The sequence below is a fragment of the Schistocerca cancellata genome, chromosome 2 (genome assembly GCF_023864275.1).
Source record: "Schistocerca cancellata isolate TAMUIC-IGC-003103 chromosome 2, iqSchCanc2.1, whole genome shotgun sequence".
NCBI classification, from domain to species: domain Eukaryota; kingdom Metazoa; phylum Arthropoda; class Insecta; order Orthoptera; family Acrididae; genus Schistocerca; species Schistocerca cancellata.
In genome coordinates this window covers 497,756,950-497,779,302 of record NC_064627.1, presented here as the reverse complement: position 1 = coordinate 497,779,302, position 22,353 = coordinate 497,756,950, and the positions used below count along the sequence as shown (strand labels likewise).

The 22,353-nt window shown below is 41.1% G+C and overlaps 1 protein-coding gene across 1 annotated transcript in view; it reads right to left on the bottom strand.

Moving 5' to 3' along the window:
• LOC126155690 (dynein axonemal heavy chain 8-like) overlaps nt 1-22,353 on the bottom strand; it is a 622,476-nt gene that overhangs the window by 215,157 nt on the left and 384,966 nt on the right. The window contains exon 31 of the mRNA XM_049916245.1: nt 17,086-17,310. Within this exon, the coding sequence (XP_049772202.1) occupies nt 17,086-17,310 (225 nt within the window). The remainder of the gene's footprint in view (nt 1-17,085; nt 17,311-22,353) is intronic.

Sequence of the window (22,353 nt, the reverse complement as noted above, 5' to 3'; positions counted from 1 at the left end):
CTCGATTCACCGCCAGTTGGCCCAATTGAAGGAAGGTAATGTTGACTTCGGTGCTTGTGTTGACACGCGACTCATTGCTCTACAGTACCAGCATCAAGCACATCAGTACGTAGCATCAACAGGTTAGTGTTCATCACGAACGTGGTTTTGCAGACAGTGCAATGTTTACAAATGCGGAGTTGGCAGATGCCCATTTGATGTATGGATTAGCACGGCGCAATAGCCGTGGCGCGGTGCGTTTGTATCGAGACAGATTTCCAGAACGAAGGTGTCCCGACAGGAAGACGTTCGAAGCAATTGATCGGCGTCTTAGGGAGCACGGAACATTCCAGCCTATGATTCGCGACTGGGGAACGACGAGGACACCTGCAATGGACGAGGCAATTCTTCGTGCAGTTGACGATAACCCTAACGTCAGCGTCAGAGAAGTTGCTGCTGTACAAGGTAACGTTGACCACATCAGTGTATGGAGAGTGCTACGGGAGAACCAGTTGTTTCCGTACCATGTACAGCGTGTGCAGGCGCTATCAGCAGCTGATTGGCCTCCACGGGTAGACTTCTGCGAATGGTTCATCCAACAATGTGTCAATCCTCATTTCAGTGCAAATGTTCTCTTTACGGATGAGGCTTCACTCCAACGTGATCAAATTGTAAATTTTCACAATAAACATGTGTGGGCTGACGAGAATCTGCACGCAATTGTGCAATCACGTCATCAACACAGATTTTCTGTGAACGTTTGGGCAGGCATTGTTGGTGATGTCTTGATTGGGCACCATGTTCTTCCACCTACGCTCAATGGATCACGTTATCATGATTTCATACGGGATACTCTACCTGCGCTGCTAGAACATGTTCCTTTACAAGTACGACACAACATGTGGTTCATGCACGATGGAGCTCCTGCACAGTTCAGTCGAAGTGTTCGTACGCTTCTCAACAACTGATTCGGTGACCGATGGATTGGTAGAGCCGGACCAATTCCATGGCCTCCACGCTCTCCTGACCTCAACCGTCTTGACTTTCATTTATGGGGGCATTTGAAAGCTCTTGTCTACGCAACCCAGGTACCAAATGTAGAGACTCTCCGTGCTCGTATTGTGGACGGCTGTGATACAATACGCCATTCTCCAGGGCTGCATCAGCGCATCAGGGATTCCATCGACGGAGGGTGGATGCATGTATCCTCGCTAACGGAGGACATTTTGAACATTTCCTGTTACAAAGTGTTTGAAGTCACGCTGGTACGTTCTGTGGCTGTGTGTTTCCATTCCATGATTAATGATACTTGAAGAGAAGTAATAAAATGAGCTCTAAAATGGAAAGTAAGCGTTTCCGGACACATGTCCACATAACATATTTTCTTTCTTTGTGTGTGAGGAATGTTTCCTGAAAGTTTGGCCGTACCTTTTTGTAACACCCTGTATATATATATATATATATATATATATATATATATATATATGTGTGTGTGTGTGTGTGTGTGTGTGTGTGTGTGTGTGTGTGTGTGTCTCCTAAGAGTCGTCGCCAGGCCCATTTTTTCTGGTGTTTAAGCAGATATTTGCAAATTCGTTCTTGCATTATGTAGCTGGAGTCTGCCCAAACAGACAATGCTCATTACGTCTTTCATGCGACGAGCAGGGTCGTCGGAAAGTGTCGGGTCTGTTTTCCGTTACAAACAAAATGACTTTTAAAGCTGTATTTTTTGTGCTCTTTCGATAGAGCGAGCCCATATTAGTCTAACGCGATATTCGTGTTATCGATAATTATCAACTTGGACAGTAAAACTCGAAGAATAACCAGTACCAGGGCGACAGCAGTGTCCTGGCCCGCGCTAACTGCTACCATCCAGCTTGTAGCTCTACTGAGCCTCTGATGGATTGCTATTCATTCTTCGTGTTTTAATGTCCCTGTTGAGATATATCGATAAAACGAATATCGGACTGCAATTTTTCTGTATATAAATAAACAATCACTGGTCGGTTTCTTGCCTGTTTTTCGGTACAAATTTTGCAATTGATTTTAAACTAGCTTCCCAATAAGCTAGAAACTTCAAAATTTCAACATAGCTTAGAACTATATAACACTGTAACATTAATTCGCTTTCGAATCTGGTGTGTGGCGGAAGGTACTTTGTTTCTGTCTGTCTGTCTGTTCGGCATAAATTTTGCACTTGATTTTAAATTAACTTCCCGATAAGCTAAAGACTTGAAACTTTCAACTTAACTCAGAACTTGATGACAACGCAATATTAACTAGCTTTCTTTTCTGGTGTGTGGCTGAGAGTAGGTACTTAGTGTAAGAACTGGGTGGCACTGCTATTTCCCTGTTGTCTTGTTCCAGTCGCGAATGTTCCGCAGTTAAGAACGACTGCTCTAAGGTTCCCTGTGAGCTCGAATCTCTCTAATTTTCACATTCGCGGTCTTTTCGCGAGATATGGATAGGAGGAAGCAATATGTTGGTTGACTCAGGTGAAGAGAAACTGATATAAACCTGAAGTTTACCGTATGTCACTGTTGAAAACTCATCAAAATGTTTAACATCAATTGAAAAATACACACACACAAGACTAAAAAAGCAGAAAATAAATGTTTACATAGAATTTTTTAAATGTCACTGGTTTTAAAACGGACTGATAAATATTAAATCTCTCTCCTAGCTCCATACAGATTCGTAGCACCATACAGATAGTCCTGAAAATTTGTGCCATGACATTTCCTGTAAAACTGAAAACATGGGGCCTAATTAATTTTCTGTACAAAATATTTACCTTTCGCACGATAAAATGGTTGAATATTCAGGTGATTTTGCACTTGTGGAATCATCAAACACTGCCTATAAAATCCAATGCAAACCGTCGTTAAAACGACACAAGATTCCTTTCTTCTTCATATACCCTTAAGGGAATCATTCCACTTACCTTTGCACCCCGAACTAGCGCTGCAGTTCGTCCGAATTTCCCAGGATTGGTACTAGTTTTGAGGGCGTCCAGAGTAGAACTGGAGGGATTTTTATGCAACTGTCCGGGGTAAACCTAGACCTTTTTTCGTGTCTGGGGATTCAAATGATTGGAAATAAATAGACTGTAACAAATCTTAGTTGACATTCGTTAAATGAGGACCACACCGAATATAGTTTCTTTCGTTTTAGTCTGTTAAAAACGCAGCGGCAAGCACGCTTAGACGCTATGCTGTACACATACGGTATGTTCCAATATGATATTTACAATTTTAATCACGTATATTTCAGAAATGGGAATAGGTAGAAAGGTATGATACGCGGCAAAATATTGAAACACACCTAAAGCTGTTTTTTTCCCTTATTTTCCCATATTAGTTATTGACTGGTTACCCTGCCCCTCTCCCCCCAGCCCCCCATCAGTTGGCACAGTGTATAGAATGGTTGGTACAGACCAGATCTGACACCCAGGTTCTGTGGAAACCCATTACATTTTTGTCTTTGGGTGGGATTTACACGGAGTTTAAGCTCGCATCAGAGCAGCGATAGCACTCGTAAATTGTGGACATGTTAGGCCAGACATGGAACTGGAATACCACTTAGATGTCCTTTGTGTTACAGATGGTGCACACATTTAAGGTAACCATCTGCCCCCCCCCTCCCTTTTTTCGTGATACACGATTTTTCTAGTTCTGTCCCGAATTTTTTCAAAGATAATTCGGGACACCTATTTGTCTCGGAATTAACAAATAGGAACCGGTTTATCCCGAATTAGATGTTTATTACACCTGTATCGGTATGCTGTTCTGAAAGGGTATTTTCCCAAATGAGTAATTATGGAGCAGTGACAAAATACAGTTTGTTGCAGACACTACGAAAGCAATGTTCGTGACTAGAAGGAAATATAATGAAACTTGAGTTAAATATTTTCATATGCTGTTAAAAAATACTGACTTGCTGAAAAAAATACAGCACTGATAAATACGGTATGTTTGCTCGCAATCAAATGGTTCAAATGGCTCTAAGCACTGTGGGACTTAACATGTGAGGTCATCAGTCCCCTAGACTTAGAACTGCTTAAACCTAAATAACCTAAGGACATCACGCACATCCATGCCCGAGGCAGGATTCGAACCTGCGATCGTAGCAGCAGCACGGTTCCGGACTGAGCGCCTAGAACCGCTCGGCCACAACGGCCGGCTGCTCACAATCCGTCATCTTGGGAGTTATTAATAAAATATAAATTAATGTAGTCGTACTTTTTGTAACAAATTAAAGTGATTTAATGTGTTCTGAATTTGAATCTGGAAAATATGGTCACCTTAAACGCACTGAATTCCATTAAGCGGCTGCGGCTGCTAGAACCTTAGGTGTATATGAACATTATGCAACAAACCGCGCTTTTCTACCTCTCCCTATTTCTGAAATGTATGTGATCGATCATTTTGGAACAACCCGTATTTTCCTTGCTTCATTATCGAGACAATGAGAAGCCGCCGAGAATAGCCGATTGCATGCCCCGCGACACCGTTCCGCCCGCCAGACAACAGAGTATCTTAAATGTCATTTGCCTTCTACTCATTGACCATTATAAAACGACTTTATTGACGTTCATGTCCGTTACTGCAAATTAGTACTACGGCTGAACGCGAACATCTCTACAATGCGCTTTCATAAATTCCTGGTCCTCTGGTGTGTTATTTACACTACTGGCCATTAAAATAGCTACACCACTAAGATGACGTACTACAGAGGCGAAATTTAACCGACAGGAAGAAGATGCTGTGATATGCAAATTATTAGCTTTTCAGAGCATTCACACAGGTTGCCGCCGGTGGCGACACCTACAACGTGCTGACTTGAGGGAAGTTTCCAACCGATTTCTCATACACAAACAGCAGTTGACCAGCGTTGCCTGGTGAAACGTTGTTGTGATGCCTCGTGTAAGGAGGAGAAATGCGTACCATCATCCGACTTTGATAAAGGTCCGGTTGTAGCCTATCGCGATTGCAGTTTATCGTATCGCGACATTGCTGCTCGCGTTGGTCGAGATCCAATGACTGTTAGCAGAATATGGAATCGGTGTGTTCAGGAGGGTAATGCGGAACGCCGTGCTGGATCCCAACGGCCTCGTATCACTAGCAGTCGAGATGACAGGCATCTTATCCGCATGGCTGTAACGGATCGTGCAGCCACGTCTCGATCTCTGAGTCAACAAATGGGGACGTTTGGAAGACATCAAACATCTGCACGAACAGTTCGATGACGTTTGCAGCAGCATGGACTATCAGCTCGAAGAACATGGCTGCGGTTATCCCTGACGCTGCATCACAGACACGAGCGCCTGCGATGGTGTACTCAACGACGAACCTGGGTGCACGAATGGCAAAACGTCATTTTTTCGCATGAATCCAGGTTCTGTTTACAGCATCATGATGGTCGCATCCGTGTTTGGCGACATCGCGGTGAACGCACATTGGAAGCGTGTGTTCGTCATCGCCATACTGGCGTATCACCCGGCGTGATGGTATGGGGTGCCATTGGCTACACCTCTCGGTCACCTCTTGTTCGCATTGACGGCATTTTGAACAGTGGACGTTACGTTTCAGATGTGTTACGACCCGTGGCTCTACCCTTCATTCGATCCCTGCGAAACCCTACATTTCAGCAGGATAATGGGCGACCGAATGTTGCAGGTCCTGTACGGGCCTTTCTGGATACAGAAAATGTTCGACTGCTGCCCTGGCCAGCACATTCTCCAGATCTTTCGCCAATTGAAAACGTCTGGTCAATGGTGGCCAAGCAACTACCTCGTCACAATACGTCAGTCACTACTCTTGATGAACTGTGGTATCGTGTTGAAGCTGTATGGGCAGCTGTACTTGTACACGCCATTCAAGCTCTGTTTGACTGAATGCCCAGGCGTATCAAGGCCGTTATTACGGCCAGAGGTGGTTGTTCTGGGTACTGGTTTCTCAGGATCTCTGCACCCAAACTGCGTGAAAATCTAATCAAATGTCAGTTCTAGTATAATATATTTGTCGAATGAATACCCGTTTATCATCTGCATTTCTTCTTGGTGTAGCAATTTCAATGGCGAGTAGTGTATATCTGCTGGTCGAATGGATGTGCGCGCCCGCTCTCGTTGTCAGCACCAAACGCAAGCCAGGAAACATTCCCCCTCTCGTATCCCTGCTTCCCACGGAACACAGTGGCTATCGTTCAACTCATCGTCTAAGACCGTTTGTGTCCTGGAAAATAACCCGATTTGACCGAGATGTCCGACATTTGCGAAGTTTTTGCCTGGGCTAAGCAATTTAAGTTATGGCAGGCCTATCCCAGCAATCCGTCAGCTTAGTTACGCGTTAATCGCACCTGGAACAGTTTAAGCCACAACAGTTTATGAATCAGTTTTAAATGATAAAGGGAAAAATTGCTCCGTCCAGTACATAATTAAATGAACTTGTATACTGCTAATTTTAACTTTGTCGTACCCCTGAGATACGTCTTCACTTACCCTTAGGGCTAGGACTACCCTCTGTCGATGTAATGTAGCACTGCTTTACTTCAACTAATTAAAATAATGCAGGCTGGTTTCACTTAGAAGAATGAACGGATAGCTCGGTCATCTAAACTCTAAAGATGATTTCAGTAAAAAGAATGTGTATTTGGCTCAGCCGACAAAAAAAACGATTGTTTTCACTTGAAAAGAAAGAATGAATAATTCAGTCAATACTCAAAGCTACAACGGTGTCGAATGTTTTCATTCGGTTGCTCTCACGGACTAATTTCATTCGAAAAACAAATGAATAATAATACAACCCACAGGTAAAACCACAACCGACTGACACGATTGTTTTCATTTTGTTGCTCCCACATACTGGTTGCATTCAAAAGAACGAAAGGGTAGTCTCACAGACTGAAAGATTGTTTTTATGCAGTTGCTACCACAGACTGGTTTCACACAAAACAATAAATGAGTAGTCCAGCCGACTGAATCGACTGTTTTCATTCGGTTGCTCCCACAGAGCAGTTTCACTCAAAAGAATGAATGACTAACTCAACCTATTCGTTTAACTACAGCCGAATGAGTGGATTGCGTTCCAACAACTGAATCAGTCGATTGTTTTCATTCGGTTGTACGTAGTAGGTATGCTGTAGCTTATTTTATTATATGGAGAGTACGCCAGGAAAGTACTGTATGTTGAGACCCTTGCTGTTCATATTGTCTGTTAAAGACCTGGCAGATAATGTTAACCTAAGACTTTTGCAGAGATATTATGTATAATGTAAAATTGTATGGAAAAAGCTCCACAAGTATACGTCATATCTTGATATGGTTTAAAATTAGTGCAAAGATTGGAGACTTGATGTAAATCTTCAGAAAAGTAAAACTGAATACTTTGCAGAATGCAGAAACGTAGAGTGACCATGACACCAATATCAATCAGTCAACCCACGCAAATATCTGAGTGTGACAATTTTAAAACCAACCAAAAATTGATATTTAATGCCACAAGTACGAAAATTCGTATTTGTCTACGTAAATACATACATTTTGATATACTTTATTTTTAAAGATGTACTTTTTATTCAGATCTCCTTGTATAAGATACTTCACCTACAAATAAAGTTGTCAACCATAGTCATGGTTCATGAGTAACTGAAAAGGCTGAAAAAGTATGTACGTAAAATCAGTAAAACCCGGCGAATGAGTGAAAACATTCATATAGCAGACATTGTAAGTAGCCTGTTTATGTGTTTGTATGTTGGCAGCGCTATAGACTATATTAAAATCTCTGACAGCACTGTGCACCCTCTGTAAGAGACTCTGTGACTGGTCGCACTTGCAGTTGGAATAGCCAGCTGTGATGGAAATTTGAAGTGAATAGTCAGGAGAGATGGAGATTAGAGGTTAATAATTAGCAGTGTTAGAGGTCTGAAGTATTAGCGCGAGCGGACGGTCTAGACGTGTGCCGTTAGGGAGATTTAATGTAAAATGATAATGAAATTACTGAAATTATCTAATTTTTCGAACTGGTTGTCCCATGATTAAGGTAAAATCTGCTAAATACGTTGTTTGCTCTGCAACAAAATTTTTACTTTGCTAACCACATGCCTATTAACAGTTAAGAGCCTACAGCAGTTAGAATCTTTTTATTTAGCTGTCTGTATTGATGCTTGCTGTATTGCTTTAGTTCGTGTAATGATGATTTTCTGTGAGGTAAGTGACTTATGAAATGTATGGGTTATTGTCAGGGTTTCTTCTAATTCAGGGCCATTCTTTTTAATTAATTTTAAAGCATTCAGATCGCGTTATTCTTGAATATTGTGGGCAATGAATGAATAGGAGAAGTTTGAGCTCTGTTTGTCAGAGCAAATTCTGTAGGTCAGTGTTGAAACGATAAAGACAACCAAAGTGACAGGACGTCAGTTTCACTCAGGAGATTCAGAATTAAATAAAATGTAGAAGTTTCACCTTCTCAGTTATTGCAATTTAAGTAAAAAAAAATATTAAATAAAGAAGTTTCAACATGGCCACTGAGGCTAGTTTCATTCTGTTGTTTCATTCAACTGAAAAAACCGACCGAACGAGAAAATAATCGACTGACCAATCGATTGTTAAAAAAAGTCGATCGTCTCATCATTACTACTAAGAAATCCTCACCTCAGTCACAAGTTTCTTTTGATACCTCATAAGATCGTATTTTCGTTAATAATTATACTGCGTTTAATGATTTTGGAAGTAAAGATATACGGCATGAATGTGACTGCATTGATCTAAGATTTCAAGATGCGTTGTGAGAACAGCTAGGTTTCACGTGACCGATGTTCTCAGAATCCATGCTGGTTGACCTCAAAATATGTTCAAAGAATCTACTTGTAGATGCATGTGACCTGTGGTTTCTTCCGACTACAGGGCACAGTTTTTAGTTCGGTATCTACACCTTATCTGTAAGGTGAAATTACGCTGTAACTCAGACGCAAATTCTATACAGAATCTGTTAAGGATTTCCTTTGGGCCTGGGGCAAGGATTTCCTCAGTGCCTAAAGCTTTGTTCAGTTCTAGAGATTTCTGCTGTTTCTCAATACCACTGACACTAATAACTATATAACTAATCAGTTTCTTTGTCTCGTCAATCGAAGTTATCTTTTTCGCACCCTGAAAGCCGCACGCACGTGGCACTTTCCTTTTAATTAAAGAATGTGATTCTGAGCTAAGTAACATATTAAGCTATCTGTGTAACCAGTCGTTTATCAGTGGAATATTTCCTGAATGGCTGAAATATGCTGAAGTTAAGCCACTGTTTAAGAAGGGAGATAAAGAAATAGCATCAAATTTCCGTCCAATTTCACTGTTGGCAGTATTCTCAAAAATTTTCGAAAAAGTAATGTACAGTCGGCTTTATAACCATCTTATCTCAAATACTGTCAAAGTCACAGTTTGGATTTCTAAAAGGTTCTGATATTGAGAAAGCTATCTACACTTACAGTGAAAATGTGCTTAATTCATTAGACAAAAAATTGCAGGCAACTGGTATATTTTGTGATCTGTCAAAGGCATTTGACTGTGTAAATCACAATATCCTTTTAAGTAAACTAGAATATTATAGTGTAACAGGAAATGCTGCAAAATGGTTCAAATCTTATATCTCTGGCAGGAAAAAAACGGTGTTATTAGGAAAGAGACATGTATCAAGCTATCAGGCATCATCCAACTGGGAACTAATTACATGTGGGGTCCCACAAGGTCCCATTTTGGGGCCCTTACTTTTCCTTGTGTATATCAATGACCTTTCATCAGTAACATTACCAGATGCCAAGTTCGTTTTGTTTGCCGATGATACAAACATTGCAATAAATAGCAAATCAAGTGTAGTCTTAGAAAGATCAGCCAATAAAATATTTGTGGACATTAATCACTGGTTCCTAGCGAATTTTTCGTCATTAAACTTTGAAAAAACACACTACATGCAGTTCAGAACTTGTAGGTGGTGTCCCACAAGTATATGTCTAACATACGATGACAAGAAGATAGAAGTGGACAGTGTTAAATTCTTGGGATTACAGCTTGATCATAAATTCAGCTGGGAGCAGCACACCACAGAACAGCTGAAGCGTCTTAACAAATCTCTGTTTGCAATGCGAATTTTGTCAGATATAGGGGATATAAAAATGAAAAAGCTGGCATACTATGCTTACTTTCATTCCATAATGCCAGCAGATGAGTACCTCAGAACTATTTTCCATCACGAAGTTTGGGGTAATTCATCAAGCCAAGCTAACGTTTTATGGGCACAAAAACGTGCAGTAAGAGTTATATGTGGTGTGAATTCAAGAACATCTTGCAGAAGCCTGTTTAGGGAACTAGGGATACTAACTACTGCTTTCCAATATATTTATTCCTTAATGAAATTTGTCATTAAAATATATCACTTTTTCAAACCAACAGCTCAATTCATGGAATCAATAATAAAAATAAGAATAATCTTCACAAGGATTTAAAGTCACTTAGTCTTGCACAAAAAGGTGCGCATTATTCAGGAACACACATTTTCAATAACTTGCCAGCAGCCATAAAAAGCTTAACAACCAATGAAATTCAGTTTAAGAGAAGCCTAAAGGATTTATTGGTGGCCAACTCCTTCTACTCCATTGATGAATTTCTCAGTAAAATCAACTGATTTGTATATAAGTACAATACAACTCCTGCACAATTTCAGTGCAGTAATGTGTTCATTGAAATTTTGTGTGTGCGTATGTGTGTGTGTGTGTGTGTGTGTGTGTGTGTGTGTGTGTGTGTGTAAGTACAATCTAACTTCTGCACCATTTCAGTGCAGTAATGTGTTCATTGTAAATAAGTATTATAGTAGTTCTATTACATGTTTATTACCTTATAAATAAATAAAAAACTTTTTTATTTTAAATTCAGTTCATTAGTATTTGTAAAATGACTCTTTCATATAGTGTTCATTAAAAAATGACTATCATTCCACTTGGGACCTTTGGAATGGTACATTAGCTTATTTGTTTTAGTTGTAAATATTTGTTATGTATTGTTGTTTTTCTGACATGTTCCCCATCCTGGAGGACCTCCTCACTACGGATCAATTGGAATGAAAGTAAATCTAATCTAATCTACCTAACAGTGTTACTGTAATCTCTTGAGTTAGTTTATCCTGCCGTTTGAGAACTCCATATGCTGTTCATAGTCAGTTTGACAGTCCCCTTCGACTAGCTTTTACCGTGCAGATACCTGCGTCTTTGGAGCAAAAGCTTATTCTGGAAGCCATCCCTTCCGTCTGGACAATACAATGGAACTTGGTTTCCCTCCCATATCAACTTCTAGGTCCTTCTGTCTGTAGTCACTACTGCTGTCAGGCTGCTGCTCACAAGGGAACGAACTGTGTGAAAGAAAACGAACATTTGCATTAAATGAACAAACACTTCACGTTTTTGATCAATTTTTCCATCTACATTTGCATTTATTTTGGACGATTACGTGGAATATCCTTATATGTTTCTAGAAAGAATTTTTACCCTGCAGCGGAGTGCACACTGGTCTGAAACTCTTTCACTGACTAAAACTGTGTGCTGGACCAGGATTCGAACCTGGGAACTTTTGCAGGAAAATGATCCACTGAATGAGCCAAAGCTGTGAGGGTGGGTCGTATTCTTGTTATATAAACACAGCAAAAAAAGTTTTGCATCACCCTGGATCCCAGAACTCCTGAAGATAGACGTTGACTGTGAGTATTGTATCACAGACACAGTCCCTTTGACTGTTCAGAGACGTCACTAAACCCGCCCAAAGATGTAAACAACCATGCTTGAGCAGCGCCTGTTAGATGGAGGGGGTCAGACAGTTGATCAGTCCCAGTCATTCCACCAGGAAAGAGGTACGCGGGTCTTGTTGTCTGTAGTCCAACCATGCCTAGACGATCAATACCGCGGTTCGATCGCGTCAGCATTGTTACTTTGTGCCAGGAAGGGCACTCGATAAGGGAAGTGTCCAGGCGTCCCAGACTGAACTAGAGCGATGTTGTTCAGACATGGAGGAGATACAGAGAGACAGGAACTGTCAATGACATGCCTCACTCAGGCCGCCCTAGGGCTACTACTGCAGTGGATGACCGTTACCTGCGGTTTATGGCTCGGAGGACCCCTGACAACACCACCATGTTGTATAATGCCTTTCGTGCAGCCACAGGACGTTGTTATGACTCAAACTGTGCGCAATAGGCTGCATGATGCGCATCTTCACTCCCGACATCCATGGTGCTATGTCTGCGTAAGCAGAAGAAATTAACGATCAAAGTTCGAAAACAATTTATTGGACTGTTCAATTAACCAAAACAAATCCTCCAAGTATAACACCAACACAAAACAGTGATCCGTCTTCGAATCATAACTACATACAAGAATAATATAGAAAACAACTGACATAATTTCCTACTAGTCTCCGCCAGAGAGTTCTCCGATATACCAAGCCTAATCTAGAGATCAGCGAGAAGATCCAAGTCGGGCTGCCGGGGTGGCAGCTATACATGTCTGCTGGCGGTCGATGAACTGCCGATGTGCGGCGGAGCGCCGGCGGATGAGTACCTCGGAATTATTTTCCATAACGAGGTTTGACGTGTGAAAATAGTTCCGGGATCTGCAGCGACCTCTTCCTTATGTTTATATGGGCCGATAGTTGCCCCTGGTGGCCGCTGGTGTCTTTGCTGTGGTGTTGTTGTTGTGGTTGTTGTTGTGGCCGTTCATCAATATTGCCTGTCGGTTGTGTAGTGCTTTGGTGTGCCTGCGAGGCGGGCAACCCGCGGCTGCAGGCTGTCAGTTTGGTTGCTGATACACTAGGCGCCGCGATGTCTGGTGGAGAAGGCCACAGCACATGGCGAGGTCCATCTTTGCAACCACAACACCAGGCAGCACGGTACAAATGGGCCCAACAACATGCCGAATGGACTGCTCAGGACTGGCACCACGTTTTCTTCACCAATGAATGTCGCATGTGCGTTCAACCAGACAATCGTTGGAGACGTGTTTGGAGGCAACTCAGTTAGCCTGAACGCCTTAGACACACTATGCAACGAGTGCAGCAATATGGAGGTCCCCTGCTGTTTTTGGGTGGCATTATATGGGGCCGACATACGCCGCTGGTGGTTATGGGAGGCTCTGTAACGGTTTACGATACATGAAAGCCATCCTCCAACCGATAGTGCAACCATATCAGCAGCATATTGGCGAGGCATTCGTCTTCATGGGCGACAATGCACATCTTGTGAATGACTTCCTTCAGGATAACGACATCACTCGACTAGAGTGGTCAGCATATTCTCCAGACATGAACCCTATCGAACATGCCTGGGATAGATTGAAAAGGGCTGTTTATGGACGACGTGACCAACCAACCAGTCTGAGAGATATACGCCGAATCGCCGTTGAGGAGCGGGACAATCTGGATGCCGCCTTGATGAACTTGTGGATATTATGCCACGATGAATACAGGCATGCATCAATGGAAGAGGACGTGGTACTGGGTATCAGAGGTACCAGTGTGTACAGCAGTCTGGACCACCACCTCTGAAGGTCACGCTGTATGGTGGTACAGCATGCATTGTGTGGTTGTCATGAGCAATAAAAAGGGCGGAAATGATGCTTATGTTGATCTCTATTCCAATTATTTGTACAGGTTCCGGAACTCTCGGAACCGAGGTGATGCAAAACTTTTTTTGATGTGTGTATTTACTTACGGTTCAAAAACTGGACTTGATTCGTGAGAATCTGTATTCAATCTGTGGTCATGCAGATACAGATTTTCCGTACTTCCCATAAACCACTAAACTGTGGAAGTGTGAAAAATTGACCAACAATTAAATTTTTCGATTTTGTTGCATTTAGTAGTAAAATTTATTGACAACTATTTCCCAAACTTTGATTCTCGAAATCGTATGGGAAATGTTGAAAAAGAAATCTAAGTTGTTCGATGTTTTGCGGCCATGCACCAGTCCCCTTCTGTCTATGGAACAACTATTTCTACACTGACAAGAAATGCATCCCTGTAATGAATGTTATCTAGCCCACATTTAGGTTCTTGCAAATAGTGACCTACTAAGGAAGTGTGTTTATGGTAAAACTCAAAACCGAAAATCCAAATGAGTCTCTGAATGCGCTCATCTGGAAACTTTGCTCCAAGACAACGTTTTCATCATCTACAGTTGCAAAACTTGCAACATATGATGCTGTAATTGTATTTAATAATGGGAACACAGGGAGAGTGAAAACGTTTCAGCGTTTGGGCTTCGGGACTGGTGCATTCACTCTGACCATTCTTGAGGAAATTGACCGTCGTCGAGAGTTCAGAGTTGAAATTTCTGTTCAGGACCTAGCAGAGAAAATAAGACAAAGAAAGACAGTTATAAGGGAAGTGTCGAGGACAAAGGGGATATTCAGTACGGTTCTGGAAAATTCTGAGAAGCTACAGTTGAAGAAATATGCTTAACCTTTAAAGCCATTTTCCCGGAAACCACATTTTATGACACTTCCGTACCTCTTTCTCGCAAAATGTGTGACAAATTCCTTTATATCTGATAGACACGTTTCTTACCGTACAACACACACACACACACACACACACACACACACACACACACACACACACACACACACACAGAAAAAGAGAGAGAGAGAGAGAGAGAGAGAGAGAGAGAGAGAGAGAGAGCGCTAAATTTTCAAATGTTTTGTTTATACCAATTCCACCCAAAAAGGTGTAAACTGTTATAAATGACTTTTATTAAAAATATATTCAAAACTGCTTACGTACGAGTATATTAGTTTATGTAGGCATTACGCGTTTCATCTTTGGCATGATTGGTTTAACAGGTTATGAGTTTTGAAAACTGAATTAAAAATTACATTAATTATTACTATCCACCAAATTAAATTTTACTTTTTTGTCTTTCATATTTTAGGCACAGTCTCTGATAACACGAGAGTTTGCGTTTCATGTATGTGCCCTCTTAAGACGAATGCCGGAACGATTTCTTTGAAAATGATACGGCCGATTTCCGTCCCAATAGTTGACTTATTCGAGCTTGTGCTCCATCGCTAACGACCACATCGTCTACGGGGCGTAATATCCGTTTCTTACTTCCTTTGTATTATGTGCATGTGTGCAACACTTTCTGTCGGGATGGAACTCTTCAGTAATATTTGTTGAAGCATATGTTCGTGATGTAATAATGGCAAAATGTTTTACAGTCGTGAAATGCAATCAGTGCGGGTCAAGCTTCGTTTAAAACTAAGGGGCTAAATGTCGTGGTAAAGGGTTATCCTGTTTAAAGATGTCTCTTGTACAATGCTGGAACGTTGCAGATGCATGCGGCGTAGAGCGCGAATGTAGACACGATATCTGGGCAACCTGATATAGATGTGTTTGTAGTGAACACGGTAGTCCGACATGAGTTAACCCACTTTGAAAATGGGATGATAATCAATGCAAGATGTGTCTTCAACCTTCACACTGCACAGCAAAGTGTTCGACAAGCGGACGTCACATCGTCACCCCAGAACCATACGGAGCGATCGACGATCTGCTGTGCGTGAGATTGTTGCGATTTGAACCTTGGGTGTCAGGAACCCATTTATAAGCTCACAGGACAAAAAGTCAGCCACCCTATGGCGCAGGCACAGATGAATATTTATGCCTTTACAGATGACGCAGCGATAAAGTCACGTGCTGAACGGCGCCCGCACTGCCTCTACGTGAGAATAAGGAAACAGCGATCAGTGAGACGTTTATGTTTCAAGCGAACATTGTACGTAAAACATGGGGAAATGTAAGGACGTGACAGAGTGGCAAAAAGGGGTAGTCGACTTTGGCCGTGTCCATGGTCAAAAGGTGTGTGAACTTACTGGATTTGTCGGTGTTTCGTGGCGGACTGTTCAGTGTGTCTACAAGCGGTGATGTAAGGCACGTGACCACCACGAAACACGATTTCAGAATTGCGGTCGGAAAAAGATCCTGACTGGGAGACACCCGGAGACGCGTTTCAGGGCTTGTGAATCGAAATCTTTTCCAAACCCGACAGAAATTACTGCAAGCAGTGAATGTCCAAGCTCACCTGTTAGCGAGCAAACATTGCGACGGAACTACATGCAATGAACGTTTGTAGCCGCTCACCTTGCAAGAGGTCATTGCTCACATAGGCACATAAAGCTGCGTGCCTTCAGTGAGCTAGAAACCATCATATGAGGACAGCAGCTAACTGGCGGAATGTATTGTGGTCTGACGAATCACGTTTCTGCCTATATTCAAATAACGCATGTCGTTGGATGCACCGAAAGCCAAATGAAGCATTTCATCCTGAAGGTCAGGTTCAAGCCGTAGGTGGGTCTGAGATGTATTGCGTGTGCTTTTCTTATCATGAAGTGGGCCAGCTCATTGAGGTGACAACTAACATGAAACAGCATCTAGATTTAAACATTCTAATGATCAGGTCTTGTCTTCCAGTCAACATCTGCATGCTGACTTTGCTACTGATACACTTATTTTTCGAGACGACAACAGCAGAGTTCATTGGGCTGGAATAACATGTGATTGGTTTTCTGGATTATCCCCCACACTGTTACAACTCGATTGGCCTACAAAAATCACCTGACTTGAACCACATAGAAAAGCTGTGGGACATGTCGGAACAGAAGATGAAACGCCGACATCATCGCCGCAATTTGGTGGGACTGCGCTATCAGATCCTCAGCGAATGGCTTAATCTGCATGCGATGTACCTACCCAAACTTGTGGACTCTCTTCCTAACCGAATCCAGGCGGTTATCAAGTGCAGGGGCGGACTTTACGGCATTAAACGATGGTTGTAATGATTTTTCTAGGAGTGACTAATTTTTTGTCGGTGAAATTACTAGAAATATACAGAGAAAACTGCAGCGTGCAGGCTTCAGCAGCCAGCAAGCGACACGTGACCTTTGCCTCCCCATCATTTTTGGCCATTGAGTGCAAATTTACGAGCATAACGCCAAATTTCACAACCTGTCCCAACGAATCCATTAACAATGAGGGATAGTTTTCACTCTTTGTCCGAAATGCGACAGGAGAACTATTCATCTTACCTCGGCATTGATCCTGTCTTTGGGAAAGTTTTGCAGGTTAAACAGAAAGCGCGAGTCTGCCATGCACTTGAGGGATTCGGTCCAGGATGGTACGAGGAACTGCTTCTCCATGTCAGGCTTGACTGGGTCAAGCTTCTTTTGGAAGAGGATCAGCACGGCGTCCATGATGAGTGTGATGAGGTACGGAGGCTTGCCCAGCTTCCTCACCGTGGCGATGTCAGCCGCCTGTCACATCAACACCAACATGTCGGCTTTCATGGGCTAAATAACAACACTGAAAAGTGTGAAATAATGAACTGTTAAACAGATTTAAAAATTTAGTAACGTTTATGAAAGGACAAAGGAAAGGAGATTCCGACAGTCACGAAATAATATAAAAATATTATATCCGACATAAAATTGTGCGATTTCATGGAGAGAACGTACACAAGATGAAAAGGGCAATTATAAAAGCTGTAGCGAGTTTAATTTATTTCTTAACACTAGTTTGAACTTCTGTAGTGTACTGTCATTAATACTGTTCACTGTGCACGGTTTGCTGGAAGAACGTCATATGGGTACAGTGCAGCCATACTGATCCAAATGACAGTTTTCTTTATTAGAGCTTTTCGCATTGATGCATGGGAGAATATATAAATTTTTATGCTTCACTGATTCATGCGCAAAAACCACTGTCTTCTGTAAGAACGTCTTACTTTGAAAAATACATCCTGCCACACTGATCCAAGTGAGAAACCACCCTTGGATAGTTATGGCATCAAGTTATGACTATGACTTAATGCAAAAGCTGAAGAGATCCAAGTCGAACACCTCATTTTGAGTGTGGCTTATAGTCTGGAGTTCGTGTAACTTATTATATAAAAGTCAAAATAGGCGCAAAAGAAGAGGACAGACATCTGCACGTCTCAGGCTTGGATGGACCTCGTGCAGGGCTGCCGAAGTATGAGTCTTTCATATTTTGAGATATGACTGACACGTTCCTGGATTTTGAAAGCCTTTCAGATCACTACAAAGACTACCAAGATGTTTTCGGAGGGGGCGCAAAGATATCACAAATGCGAAAAATAACATTCTTCTAGGGGTCAATCCTTATGCATTACAATGATTACTATACAGAAAAAAGTATAAAGCAATTGACTTCAAATCAAATGAGACAGATTTGCAGGCATTGCTAATAAGCCTCCGAAACTAAATACCTGCACACGCTAGGGTAGGAAAGATGTAAAAAAATTGGAAGACATGAAAAAATTCTTAAATTTGTTCCACTAGTTCATCATATATTTTACATATCAATTCCGCATGTATGCAGGAGAGGAAGGGTGATGAGGTCCAGGACGATGAAAGCATCCTAGCCTCCGTATTGGGGGATGCTTAAGTTTGATTACCTCCTAGGCTCTTCAGTGTTTCGATGTAATGCAACTATAATTTCAGTGTTTTTTTCTACCAAAGTAATACAATGATTTATTTAACAGAAACCAAACTTTTTGTATCTTCCAATAGAAAAATTACAATAAAACATTTCTTAAATTTATTCTAACATATTAGTCAACATTTCATTAAAGATTAAACCATAAAAATGACACGTTTCCTTAAAACAAAGACAAACGCGTTTCCCTAATTTTATCTAAATGATGTGGATGTCACTTGAATCAGTGTCGTTCTAATGTCGCCATTTGCATTAAAATACTAACCAATTTATTCTACTGCCAGATCTATGTTTGACTAATATCTGCCGTTGTTGTTGTTGTGGTCTTCAGTCCAGAGACTGGTTTGATGCAGCTCTCCATGCTACTCTACCCTGTGCAAGCTTCTGCATCTCCCAGTACCTACTGCAACCTACATCCTTCTGAATCTGTTTAGCGTATTCATCTCTTGGTCTCCATCTACGATTTTTACCCTCCTCGCTGCTCTCCCAATACTAAATTGGTGATCCCTTGATGCCTCAGAATATGCCCTACCAAGCGATCCCTTCTTCTAGTCAAGTTGTGCCACAAACTCCTTTTCTCCCCAATTCTACTCAATAACTCCTCATTAGTTACGTGATCTATCCATCTAATCTTCAGCATTCTTCTATAGCACTACATTTCGAAAGCTTCTATTCTCTTGTTGTCTAAACTATTTATTGTCCACGTTTCACCTCCATACATGGCTACACTCCATACTAATACATTCAGAAAAGACTTCCTGACACCTAAATCTATACTCGATGTTAACAAATTTCTCTTCTTCAGAAACGCCTTCCTTGCCATTGCCAGTCTACATTTTATATCCTCTCTACTTCGACCATCAGTTATTTTCCTCCCCAAATAGCAAAACTCATTGACTTCTTTAAGCGTCTCATTTCCTAATCTAATATCCTCAGCATCGCCCGATTTAATTCGACAACATTCCATTATCCTCGTTTTGCTTTTGTTGATGTTCATCTTATATCCTCCTTTCAAGACACTGTCCATTCCATTCAGCTGCTCTTCCAGGTCCTTTGCTGTCTCTGACAGAATTACAACCTCATCGGCGAACCTCAAACTTTTTATTTCATCTCCATGGATTTTAATTCCTACTCCAAATTTTTCTTTTGTTTCCTTTACTGCTTGCTCAATATACAGATTGAATAACATCGGGGAGAGGCTACAACCCTGTCTCACTCCCTTCCCAACCACTGCTTCCCTTTCATGTCCCTCGACTCTTATAACTGCCATCTGGTTTTTTGTACAAATTGTAAATAGCCTTTCGCTCCCTGTATTTGACCCCTGCCACCTTCAGAATTTGAAAGCGAGTGTTCCAGTCACTATTGTCGAAAGCTTTCTCTAAGTCTACAAATGCTGCCATAAGCAGTCCTATTTACAGTTGACAAACACGATGGAGGTACAATAAAATCAGTGTAGCACATCGTCAATGTTTATAAATGCGGAAGACGATACTACAGAAAGTTAAGGGGTACTTATCACCACCATATATCGTCCTGTCGATAGGTACATCTCGTTTTATGTGAGGGTTGATGTCAGCCGTACACTAAATTCCAGATAACTTGGCTGATGATAAAATAAATACTTATACAAAGCGGAATTCGTCGACAATCTCTTAAAAATTACATTCTTATTATAACATACGATGCCTGCAGAGGTGTATGTCAGCTCAACATAAACTTCTTGCATATTTTGACCGTTTATAGTTAGTCATATGGCACGTTGTTTCGTAGGGTATAATTATTTATTAAATAACTTTTCTGATTTCTAGACCACATTTCCAAAATCACCTTAAACGTTTCGACATTCCGTCATTTTCAAAGGCTATAAAATACAACAAAAAACAGGTATCAGAAGATATGAAAATATGTTATATTTCATCACCGATTAGAGACAGAGCATTGTTTATACCTATCCAAAGGTAGTCAAGATGTAGAAAAGCTCTTGCTGTAGCAAAAGTAGTGCAGTGGATTACAGGCAAATGTGTGCGACTTTTCTGTTGCCTAGTTTGAAGTCGTAGGGAGAGTTATTGAAACTGTTAACAAAATTTACAAAAATTTTAAGGATTGCTATTGCAAAGGCTACATTCAGATGAAAACGATGCGGGCAAATAGGCTCAGAACAGATGTAAACTATTAGATGTAGAGTTTTGCTCTCTATGGCACAAACTATGTGCGGAAGAATAGGTTAAGGCAATATTTAGAAAGTCACGAGATGTTAGTCGGTAGAAAAACGGATAAAATGTCGTGGAGAGACAAAATCTCAAAAAAAACAATGTTAATAGGGAATGGGTGAACATAACTCTATCTTTACTGTTGTTGGAAGTCGGAAGATAACAATAATTGACACATCTTGTAAAGAAAACCTCTGTTGCACATTATTACAGATAGAAAATTTTTGGGTATATCAGGTACTGGAAGAAGAAGAGCCATAGAAAAATGTTGGGTGTATCAGGCATTGGAAGAAGAAAACCACTTAACAAAACTAAGCCACCAATGAGAGCAAATATGCTTGTATGGCTTAAGGCCTCCGTCCACTATCAAACTTGTTTGTCAAATTCGCTCATTTCTACCAACGGGTTTATCATACAAGCCCGTACACGTAGCAACAACTTTGAAACAGACGTTGTTCGCGTCATCAAGTATTTTGAAACTAGTGGGAGTGGCTACCAATAGAGACAAAACATTTTTTTGCATTGAATTTAGCACTGTGTTTAAAGAAGAAAAAGAAAATAAGAAGAGAACCAAGGAATGGTTGAAATTCAAGAATCTGCTAAAGGAAATATTACACACAGAATATGATAATTATATCAACTTCCTCCGAATGGACAGTCAAACTTTTAATAATCAAGTTACTTCGCTCTCACATTGAAAAACTAGACATACGTAAGATATGCGAAAATTTATTCTCATCTACTAAAAATGAGAGTTTAGGAAAATGTCACAACGTGGAAACATATATATCGTCTGTGGAAGAACCGGAGAGCTTCGATTTTTAAAATTTTATTCAATCCCTGCTTGTATGTTGTGCATAGAATACTAATTTTCTTCTTAACCCCCTCCCACGTAATATATGGCTGGGAAAACGCAACACCTCTGCCATTTTGGTAACTGCCAGTGATATTTTGCTTCTATCCTTGACCGTAGTTTCCACAGTTTTGGAAACTCACGATGTAATAAGACAAAATGTAATAAAACATTTGTTTGCTAAATATACACGGCGAGACATCAACACAATGTCCGCCATCTTGTCAAATCTATCGTCAATAAAAGTTCTCTCAAACACGTCAAACAGCCCTGCTTACGGTCAGATGTCTGACAAACCTGTAAAATTTGACAAATTGTTTGGTCGTGTATGGGAGCCAGTAAAGTGCACCGTGCTAGCGTATGAGATAGGAAGGTGTGCCACACCCTACAAAATACGAGTACAGACGACGTGTGATCAAAAGCAACGGGAATTTTTGTTTTTCTGAAAGAATCTTTATTTAGTCATCAACATCAACTTTTTCCGCTTCAAAATAATCCCCCTCAGATATAACACATTTATGCCAGCGCTTTTTCAATCTTGGAAGCACTTCTGCAACTCAGTTTTCGTTATGGTGTTCATGTCCTTCAGCAGTTCTGTTTTTTCTCATCGGTGCTTGCAAAACGACGTCCTATCACGGTTCTCTTCAGCCTCGGGAATAGAAGAAGTCGCAGGGGAACAGGTCCGGCGAATACGGTGGGTCAGGCATTATATCAGTTTTGTTTTTTGCCAACGAACAAGCGTTGAGGTGTGAGCGGTAGCAATTGTCGTGTTGCAATTT